We start from the raw sequence: 11,724 nt of genomic DNA on the forward strand, positions 1-11,724 counted from the left end.
ACGAATTTATAATCTGTGAGGAGGGGGATGTACACAGTGAAAGGGGTGAGGAATCAGAGGAAGAGGAGGAGGTGGACATCTTGCCTCTGTAGAGCCAGTTTGTGCAAGGAGAGATTGATTGCTTCTTTTTTGGTGGGGGCCCAAACCAACCAGTCATTTCAGTCACAGTCGTGTGGCAGACCCTGCCGCTGAAATGATGGGTTTGTTAAAGTGTGCATGTCCTGTTTATACAACATAAGGGTGGGTGGGAGGGCCCAAGGACAATTCCATCTTGCACCTCTTTTTTCTTTCATTTTTCTTTGCATCATGTGCTGTTTGGCAGAGCCGGCCCTAACCAATATGATGCCCTAGGCAAGATTTTGGCTGGTGCCTCCTAGCACAGCCGCTAGTTCTGACGGAGATGCCTGGCATGAGTCAGCTGGCAGCTCTGCTAACGTTGGGCGCCTTTTGTTTATGAAAATGCATCATATTATTTGCATTACTATGTGGCTAGGATGCACAAGCAGCTTCTGCTGATTAAAATGATATGTGGCATGCCTATATTCTGTGTGTGACTGCGGCTGTATCTGCATATGAAATGCTACATTAGAGTGATTTCCAGGAATACACTGCAACGTAGCATTTCGTATGCAGATACAGCCGCAGTCACACACAGAATATAGGCATGCCGCATATAATTTTAATCAGTAGAAGCTGCTGGTGCCCCTAAGCATACCAAATGCCCTAGGCATTTGCCTAGTTTGCCTATGCCTAAGGCCGGCTCTGCTGTTTGGGGACTATTTTTTAAATCTGCCATCCTGTCTGACACTGCAGTGCCACTCCTAGATGGGCCAGGTGTTTGTGTCGGCCACTTGGGTCGCTTAGCTTAGTCACACAGCTACCTCATTGCACCTCTTTTTTTCTTTGCATCATGTGCTGTTTGGGGACTATTTTTTTTGAAGTGCCATCCTGTCTGACACTGCAGTGCCACTCCTAGATGGGCCAGGTGTTTGTGTCGGCCACTTGGGTCGCTTAGCTTAGTCATTCAGCGACCTCGGTGCAAATTTTAGGACTAAAAATAATATTGTGAGGTGTTCAGAATAGACTGGAAATGAGTGGAAATTATGGTTATTGAAGTTAATAATACTATGGGATCAAAATGACCCCCAAATTCTATGCTTTAAGCTGTTTTTGAGGGTTTTTTGTAAAAAAACACCCGAATCCAAAACACACCCGAATCCGACAAAAAATTTTCAGGGAGGTTTTGCCAAAACGCGTCCGAATCCAAAACACGGCCGCGGAACCGAATCCAAAACCAAAACACAAAACCCGAAAAATGTACGGCGCACATCACTAATATAAATATATATATACATACACATAGATATATATATATATATATATATATATATATATATATATCTATCTTTCCTGTCAGGAACAGCAAGGTCCCTAGTGACGTTAATACGTTTTAGTGTGTATGAACAGGTACTGAATGCCAATTTTTGAGGATCTGATCAGGAAACAGAGGCAGAACTCTGGGAGACGACGGAGTCAGCTGCCGCCGGGCTCCTACTTTGAAGGGGGGCACCTCTCCTCCTGTTCCGTGTGTTCAGCGACATTAATCAATTGAGTTAATTGACAGCAGCAGGTATCTCTTCCGTAGCCGACTTCCCCACTAGTCACTACACCTTACAAATCACACCCTCTTTATTATAGATACACTGGAAGCAGACACCTTACTGATGAAGTTATTTGCTCCTATAAAGGAAACATGAGAATTCTAACTATGTGAAGTTATTTCTCTGACAATTACAGGTAACTTCATATAGTTAGAATTCTCATACTTCCTATGCAAGAGCAGATATCTCCATCAGTAAGGTACATGCTTCCAGTGTAATAGGTTGTGGGTTCTAATCCTGGATATGACACTTGCAAATTAATTGTCAGAGAAATAATCAGCATTGTGAGTGACTGAGCAGATCTATCTAGTGTGTGGCTGGACCCCTACGTAGATCTGCCTAGTTACCATGGTTTTGTAGTAGCTTCATATAGTTAGAATCTGCAAGCTTGCTATGGAGGAACAAATGTGTGTGTGTGTGTGTGTTTGTATATATATATATATATATATACATATATATATATATATATATATATATATATATATATATATATATATATATATATATATATATATATATATATATATATGGGGGGCACCAATGTTTTCCTTGCCTCCGGCAACTGGGACAAACTTACGCCACTGTGGACAGGAAACATTATGGTCGACCTAAGAAAGATTTTCAAGTCGATCTTAGGGAGTAGTACTGTGCAAACTAACATTTTTGCGCCCCTGAGGGGTCTCCATAATAGTATCACATCTGTGATCGAGCCACAGACCTATACAGGTTGAGTATCCCATATCCAAATATTCCGAAATACGGACTTTTTTGAGTGAGAGTAAGATAGTGAAACCTTTGTTTTTTGATGACTCAATGTACACAAACTTTGTTTAATACACAAAGTTATTAAAAATATTGTATTAAATGACCTTCAGGCTGTGTTTATAAGGTGTATATGAAACATAAATGAATTGTGTGAATGTACACACACTTTGTTTAATGTACAAAGTTATAAAAAATATTGGCTAAAATGACCTTCAGGCGGTGTGTATAAGGTGTATATGAAACATAAATGCATTCTGTGCTTAGATTTAGGTCCCATCGCCATGATATCTCATTATGGTATGCAATTATTCCAAAATACGGAAAAATCCGATATCCAAAATACCTCTGGTCCCAAGCATTTTGGATAAGGGAGACTCAACCTGTATAATCATACTATACATACATATAACCATACTTGCCTACTTTTGAAAAGTAGTTTCAGGGAGATTGTAGATGTTAGCAGAATGTGTGGCACGCCATTGAGTGGGCGTGTCATGTTCCACCCAAGGGGCGTGTCTAGCTCCACCTATGGGCGTATCTATTTCAACATTGGGTATGCAAGCATTAATTTGAAGAGCCACTGGCTTGGAGTCCAATTGATTGGTGTGTTATGATCTAGTCCAGGGGTTGCCAACCAGTCACAGAGCCAGAAAAGATCTGTAGTTAAGGGTAAGAACCACTGTCATGCGCGCGCCACTGTCATGCACGCGTGGAAAAAAATTGGGGGCGTGGCCTAGTTGTCACAAAGCCACACCCAATTTTTGTGCGTGCACCTTTCGGTATGACGTTTGTAGAAGTATGACCTTGTGTCATAACCCCGTTTTTAGTCATGTTGTACAGTGCCACATACATATAAAAATGCCAATATATGGGTGCCCCCACACTGCCAGAAACATATATGTCCTCACAGTGCCAGATACACATGTCCTCACATGTCCAGATACACGTCCTCACAGTGCCAGATACACGTCCTCACAGTGCCAGATACACATGTCCTCACAGTGCCAGATACACATGTCCTCACATGTCCAGATACACGTCCTCACATGTCCTCACATGTCCAGATACACATGTCCCCACAGTGCCAGATACACATGTCCTCGCAGTGCCATATACACATGTCCTCACAGTGCCATATACACATGTCCCCACAGTGCCAGATACACATGTCCCCACAGTGCCAGATACACATGTCCCCACAGTGCCAGATACACATATCCCCACAGTGCCAGATACACATGTCCTCACAGTGCCAGATACACATGTCCTCACAGTGCCAGATACACATGTCCTCACAGTGCCAGATACACATGTCCTCACAGTGCCAGATACACATGTCCTCACAGTGCCAGATACACATGTCCCCAGTGCTAGATACACATGTCCTCACAGTGCCATATACACATGTCCCCACAGTGCCAGATACACATATCCCCACAGTGCCAGATACACATGTCCTCACAGTGCCAGATACACATGTCCCCACAGTGCCAGATACACATGTCCCCACAGTGCCAGATACACAGTGCCAGATACACATGTCCTCACAGTGCCAGATACACGTCCTCACAGTGCCATATAGACATGTCCTCACAGTGCCATGTAGACATGTCCTCACAGTGCCAGATACACATATCCACACAGTGCCAGATACACATGTCCCCACAGTGCCAGAAACATATATGCCCCCAGTGCCAGATGCACATGCCCCCACAGTGCCATATACACATGTCCTCGCAGTGCCATATACACATGCCCCCACAGTGCCAGATACACATGTCCTCACAGTGCCAGATACACATGTCCTCACAGTGCCATATAGACATGTCCTCGCAGTGCCAGATACACATGTCCCCACAGTGCCAGATACACATGTACCCACAGTGCCAGATACACATGTCCCCACAGTGCCAGATACACATGTCCCCACAGTGCAAGATACACATGTCCCCACAGTGCCAGATACACATGCCCCCACAGTGCCAGATATGCCCCCACAGTGCCAGATATGCCCCCAGTGCCAGATACACATGCCCCCACAGTGCCAGATATGCCCCCAGTGCCAGATACATATATGCCTCCAATGCCAGATACAGAAATGCCCCCAGTGCCAGAAACACATGTCTCCACAGTGTCAGATATGCCCCCAGTGCCAGATACACATGCCCCCACAGTGCCAGATACACATGCCCCCACAGTGCCAGATATGCTCCCAGTGCCAGATGCACATGTCTCCACAGTGTCAGATATGCCCCCAGTGCCAGAAACACATGTCCTCACCGTGCCCCCCCTTTCCCTGCTGGTTACCGTGCTGCTGCTGTCCTGTGTGTGAGGGGAGGAGAGTGCAGCGTGCGCCTCTCCTGCCCCTCAGTCTCCGGCAATGGTGCGGGTGCCTATCTTCAATTAGGCGCCGATCTGTGAGCCAATCAAAGCTCACAGTCTGGCAGCCAATTGGGAGCCTTGGCTGCTGGTCCGCAAGCTCTGATTGGCTCACGGGCTGGCGCTGAATTGAAGGTAGACACTGAGGGGCAGGAGAGGCGCACGCTGCGCTCTCCTTCCCTCACAGCAGCAGCGCGGTGAGCAGCAGAGAGAGGGAGGGAGCGGTGGGCGGGACTCGGGAGGCGAACGAGAGCCATGGGTTGGCCACGGCTGATCTAGTACGTTAGTGATAAATAGGTAGGATGTATGTTTGGTCAAATAAGGCGATATATGGTGTTTTGTCCCAGATTCGGTCTATGCTTTGCACATAAGTTATGGTTTTTTTTTATTATGGATGATCTGTATGTTTATAATGTTTAACTATGATAATATGGATTGTAAACTTTATTGTGCATATCTCATGCTGTTATTTGTGTGTTTGTATTGTTGTATTATTGTATGTGTCACGTTGGTGTTATTGTTTATACAGTTGCCATGGGCACTGCCGTCTGTACCGGGTTGGTCAGAGCAGTGACCGACGCGGAAGCAGGGCGAGTACCGCTGGCAGCGTTGGCGGGGATCTATAAAATTGGTAAGTGTGTCGCTAAATATTTTGTGAGGCTTGATAAAAGTGCTATGAGGCACAGAAAATAAATGTTGCCAAAGAAGCAGTGTTCGTGTTGTTCTTTATATGATCGGAGTGCCGCCTATGGAACTTATATATAAATATATAAAAAACCCTCTTCCAAGCAGCCACTGCTGCCCCGCGCACAGAACCTCGCGGTGGCCAACATTTACATAAAATAACATCCACTTCATGACATCACCCGGGAAGCCTCGTACCCGGCATTCCGAGCTTGCGGAAAATGCGAACTGCGCATACGTGAGTACAGAATGCCGGGGGTGGGGACTGCACGAGCGACGTCATGATGTGGGCAGGCCCGCCCACCAGCATTCCGGCGTACTCGCGCATGCGCAGTGCATATTGTCGCTGAGCTGTACCTAAAAACCGGGAGGACCCAGTGGTTTTTACGGGGCAGCGGGAGGGTCACTCGAAAAACGGGAGCCTCCCGCTCAATGCGGTAGGATAGGCAACCCTGGCATAACACAAGTAGTAAGTAAAAGTGAAATCAGACTTCTGTATAAGAGAGAGTTGAAAGAAAAAAAGGACTCATTGCCACAGTTCAATGATCACTCTTTCCTTCACAGCCATCACGCAGCTCCATGATGCTGTTTAAAATTAATTAATGACATTTTAATTGTAATATGCTACCTTGGGGGTGAGGAAGAGATCACCACTGCTCCTGCCTGTGCTGCTACCTGCTGCAGCCTGCTAGTGACACGAGATGTCATTTTTCCCTCGCTGCTACCCACCCCAGAGAACCCCGCGGTGGCCGGTATTTTAATAACATGACGTCTACGTCATGAAGTGACTCAGGCAGGCCCCACCCCCAGCATTCAGGACTCGCCGAAAATGCAACCTGCGCATGCGCGAGTCCGGAATGACGGGGGCGGGGCCTTCACCGCGACGTCATGAAGTGGATGTCCCTTTTATTTAAATGCCGGTCTCTGTTCCCCCACATTCCCGGCCGCTGTGGCTCATTTAAATAATATGCTGCCCATATCATGACATCTTCCGTGCAAGCCACACCCCCAGCATTCAGGACTCGCCAAAAATGCAATCTGCGCATGTGCGAGTCCTGAATGTTGGGGGCGTGGCCTGCACGGACGAAGTCATTATATGGGCGGTATGTTATTTAAATGAGCGACAGTGGGCGGGAATGTGGGGAACAGAGGCTGGCATTTATATAAAGGTGACATCCTCTTCATGATGTCGCGGTGAAGGCCCCGCCTCTTGTCATTCCGGATCGCGCATGCGCAGTCTGCATTTTAGCAGACAGCGCAGAAAAACCGGGAGGACCCGGAGGTTAAGCGGGGCAGCGGGAGGCTCAATGAAAAAGCGGGAGCCTCCCGGAGAATGCGGGAGGGTAAGCAACCCTGCATATAACATATAGGTATAGATCTATCTGATATGCATCATATCATGTCCATATCCACCCAGTCAGATATTGTTGGTGCCGACAGGGACACCCCCCCCCACGTCTGTGTCTCCCATATAGTTTTCTCTTGGGAAAAATATACCTCTACTGACATGTTGACATATTTACATGTACACAGTACCATTAGGAGTCGACAGCACCGACAGTCATTCCCTTTGTGGCAGAGCCCTCAGCCTCAAATATGCCGACACCCGTATACCAACACCCACCGACATTACACTGGCTATAAGGGATAGACCCCAGTACAGTCTGTCATGGAAACACAGAAGGAGTTTTACCAGCTCATTTTCCCCAGCGCCCATGATATAGTGTTTTTATTTCACTTTATATTACACCAAACCACTGTGCCCCCACCTCGTTTTCCACTCACAGTGTTTAAGAAGGAACAGCGTCTCTGAGGTGAAAATGGCGGTGGAAAGAGCTGTGAGGGCTAAGCCACGCCCCCTCACCAGCGCGCTTCAGTCCCGCTCAAATCTATACATTATACTGGCGGGGGTCCTATATTTAGTGCCTAGGCACTTTTAATACACATTTTTGCCAGTTTACAACTTCAGTGTTCATGCTGCCCAGGGCGCTCCCCCTGCGCCCTGCACCGTCAGTGCCGCTGTCTGTGTGGAAGCATGGCAAGCAGCGCAACTGCTGCGGTACCTCAACACTGAAGTCTTCTGATCTTCTCATACTCACCCGGCTTCTGTCTTCTGGCTCTGTGAGGGGGGTGACGGCGTGGCTCCGGGAACAAGCAGCTAGGCGTACCTAACGTTCAGACCCTCTGGAGCTAATGGTGTCCAGTAGCCAAAGAAGCAGAGCCTTGAAACTCACAGAAGTAGGTCTGCTTCTCTCCCCTCAGTCCCACGATGCAGGGAGCCTGTTGCCAGCAGTCTCCCTGAAAATAATAAACCTAACAAAAGTCTTTTTACAGAAACTCAGGCGAGCTCCCCTAGTGTGTGTCCAGTCTCTCTGGGCACAGAATCTAAACTGGAGTCTGGAGGAGGGGCATAGAGGGAGGAGCCAGTTCACACCCAATCAAAGTCTTAAAGTGTGCCTAGGTCTCCTGCGGATCCCGTCTATACCCCATGGTTCTTGAAGTATCCCCAGCATCCTCTAGGACGTATGAGAAATATTAGCAATTCACAAATATACTGCAGAACATGTACATATATACTGTATGTATGTTGGTGTTCCCCATACGTTGTCAGCACAGGAGATCACTGACATGTCTGTGTATGGAGATGTATGAAGCTGCGTTCTGTTATCGGTCCCTAAATGGGATGTCTGGCTGTCTGCAGGAGCATATCTCTGGCCCTCATTCCGAGTTGTTCGCTCGCTAGCTGCTTTTAGCAGCATTGCACACGCTAAGCCGCCGCCCTCTGGGAGTGTATCTTAGCTTAGCAGAATTGCGAACGAAAGATTAGCAGAATTGCAATAGAAATTTCTTTACAGTTTCCGAGTAGCTCGAGACTTACTCCTACACTGCGATTAGTTCAGTCAGTCTCGTTCCTGGTTTGACGTCACAAACACACCCAGCGTTCGCCCAGACACTCCCCCGTTTCTTCAGACACTCCCGCGTTTTTTCACAGAAACGCCTGCGTTTTTTCGCACACACCCATAAAACGGTCAGTTTCCGCCCAGAAACACCCACTTCCTGTCAATCACACTCCGATCACCAGAAAGATGAAAAATCTTCATTAGGCCGTGAGTAAAATACCAAACTTTTGTGCTAATTTACTTGGCGCAGGCGCACTGCGAACGTTGCGCATACGCAGTTTGCGACTAATCGCTCCGTTGCGAAAAAAGTTACGAGCGAACAACTCGGAATGACCCCCTCTGTACGGGTTGGGTTCCATTTGCTGGCGTTCAGGATGCCGGCGGTCAGAATACCGACCGCGGCATCCCGCTGTTCGTAATCCCCTGGCCCCCTAACCCCTACCCACAGCCTAACCCTCCCCGGTGGTGCCTAAACCTAACCTCCCCTCCCCGCAGGCTAAACCTAACCTTCCCCCACCGAAGCCTAACCTCCCCGGGGCGCTGCCTAACCCTCCCCCTGCAGCCTAAACCTAACCTCCCCGCAGGCTAAACCTAACCTTCCCCAACTGCAGCCTAACCTCCCCAGTGGTGCCTAAACCTAACCTCCCCTCCCCGCAGGCTAAACCTAACCTTCCCCCACCACAGCCTAACCCTAACCCTCCCTGGTGTTGCCTAAACCTAACCTCTCCTCCCCGCAGGCTAAACCTAACTGTCCCCCACCGCAACCTAACCCTAACCCTCCCTGGTGGTGCCTAAACCTAACCTCCTATCCTTGCAGGCTAAACCTAACCCTCCCCCACCAAAGCCTAACCCTAACCTCCCCGGGGCGCTGCCTAACCCTCCCCGTGCAGCTTAAACCTAACCTCCCCTCCCCGATGTCGGCATTCCGAATAGTGTAGGGATTCCGGGGTCCGTATTCTGACTGCAGGAAACCCGACAGCCAGGATCCTGACGTATCCCCACTGTACTTACGGACACTGCCTGCTACTCAAATAACTACCCATAGAACACTCACTGTAAATGGGAAAAACTGTATTAATTAGAGGAAAAGAGATGGAACTTGCTGGAGCGGTTGGTCAATATGGAATAAAAAGACATTTCCTGGACATATATTTAGAATAAAGATAGTTTGTGACATTGGTAACTACAAATATGGGCCTGAGTCATCTTTGTAAGTAGAGCAAAAAAAAGCAAGTAACTGCGTCTGGAACAAACCATGGGGGTAATTCTGAGTTGATCGCAGCAGGATTTTTGTTAGCAGTTGGGCAAAACCATGTACACTGCAGGTGATGCAGATATAACGTGCAGAGAGAGTTAGATTTGGGTGGGTTATAGTGTTTCTGTGCAGGGTAAATACTGGCTGCTTTATTTTTACACTGCAATTTAGATTGCAGATTGAACACACCACACCCAAATCTAACTCTCTCTGCACATGTTATATCTGCCTCCCCTGCAGTGCACATGGTTCTGCCCAACTGCTAACAAAAATCCTGCTGCGATCAACTCAGAATTACCCCCCATGTTGCCATGCAAGGGAAGCAAATATGTTTCTGTGCAGGGTAAATACTGGCTGCTTTTGCATGTAACCCACAGACAGCTTTATTTTTACACTGTAATTTAAATTTCAGTGTGAACAAACCCCACGCACATCTAACGCTCTCTGCACATGTTACATCAAGACCCATGTTCTTTGCAATTACTGGTGTTACTGAGTCACCAGATACTCACTGAGTATAAGTGCCAACTGTGCACCATAGAGTAAACACTGACACTCTGGCTCCTTAAAGGCACCTAGAGCCACTTACAGCAGAGGCGTCACTAATAGGGGTGACACCCGGTGCGGGGAATGGCCATCGACGATTCATGATCATCTATGGTTTATGGCCGATGTATACTTTTGATATCGATGGGGGAGAACCAGATGGTTTTCCTCCATCGATGGCATGGCATAACCAAATGTTTTTTTTTTTTTAAAGGTGCCGGAACACGGAGCATAGTTCCACCCCCTGACACCTTCAAAGACCCACCCCATGTTCTGATTGGCCCTTGGGCCTGTCAGTGAAAGAAATGGGATGACCATCAGTTGTGAAAACCATCGATGGTCATCCATTACATAGTTGGCAGCAATGGTCACTTACCATTTTTCCATTGATGGTGACCACACTGGTGGCCATCCCTACAGTGAGCATGGCGAAGCCGCAGGCCTGGAAAAGGGGCGTGGCCTAGAGGACAAAGGTCATGGCCTCGCTGCCTATAACCCATGTTCCGACACTCCGCGGGTCCCGGAGATGCAGCCTGCTCCTGGGGACCAGTGTCAGTGCAGAGCCAGGGCCTATACACAGTGACAGGAGCCAGATTCTGCACCTAAAGTCACAGTGCAGCACTCCGCTTCTGTCGCTGAAGAGGAGTCGGCACTTTGGTGTCACCCTTCAGCCGGTGACACCCAGGTGCGACCCGCACCCCTGTTGTGACATCACTGACTTACAGAACTTCTGGGTATTTGTAGCTGCTACAGCACCTCTTTTCTGGTGTCTACGGCTAGCTCCTTTTGACAGCAGGCAGTCCCATTGAGTCAGTGGAGTACACCCACCTGAACCCAGATCTGACCAATTTGCCACTATGGCTGCCCATGTAGTGCCCCCCCCCCCTCCCTATACTGCACAGACTCCTGTCCCCTAGGCGGCCTAAGCGCCAGGATCAGGTTACAGTCTTGGATCTTATCTGTAGGTCATAAAACTACAGCAGAATAGACACTTTGCATATATGCAGCAGGATGCCTAAAGGCCCGTACACACTGGTCGATATATCGTCCATTCTCCTGAACGGCTGATATATCGCGGGTCCGTCGGCCAGTGTGTACGGCCGATACGTCTGTGAACTCCGTCTTTCACAGACGTATCACGTCGGCCCCGCAGCACAGCCGACGGCCAATATATCTACCGTTATATTGGCGCGTCGCTGTGTGTGTACGGGGCGGTCGGCCGACCGCCCGTACACATGCTGCGGCGGCCGGCGGTGATTGACAGATGAACTGGGCGGGCGTGCATACACGCCCGCCTGGTTCATGACGTCAGTCCCCGACGGATCGGGCAGTGTGTATGCTCAACACACTGCCCGATCCGTCCATAGATATATCTATTAGTCTGTACCCACCTTAAGAACAGTAATGTTTATTTCTCAATGCTAGCTCCAACAATATCTATTATGCCTCACTCACTGATAGTGATGACAAACACTAAACGCCTATAATGGTGCTCTCCTAAGCTCTCATATAAAGTTCAAAAACACACAAAAAC

General features: G+C 48.3%; 1 protein-coding gene across 2 annotated transcripts in view; it reads left to right on the forward strand.

Moving 5' to 3' along the window:
• LOC135054581 (uncharacterized) overlaps nucleotides 1–11,724 on the forward strand; it is a 55,654-nt gene that overhangs the window by 37,085 nt on the left and 6,845 nt on the right. Inside the window, exon 6 of one of the 2 annotated variants that reach the window (XM_063957749.1) lies at nucleotides 5,335–5,436. The exons of the other annotated variant lie outside the window; for it this stretch is intronic. Within the exon in view, the coding sequence (XP_063813819.1) occupies nucleotides 5,335–5,431 (97 nt within the window). The 3' untranslated portion in view covers nucleotides 5,432–5,436. Of the gene's footprint in view, nucleotides 1–5,334; nucleotides 5,437–11,724 lie in introns of those variants that run through there. 2 annotated transcript variants of the gene reach the window in all.

Source organism: Pseudophryne corroboree, chromosome 1 (assembly GCF_028390025.1).
Source record: "Pseudophryne corroboree isolate aPseCor3 chromosome 1, aPseCor3.hap2, whole genome shotgun sequence".
Classification (NCBI taxonomy): domain Eukaryota; kingdom Metazoa; phylum Chordata; class Amphibia; order Anura; family Myobatrachidae; genus Pseudophryne; species Pseudophryne corroboree.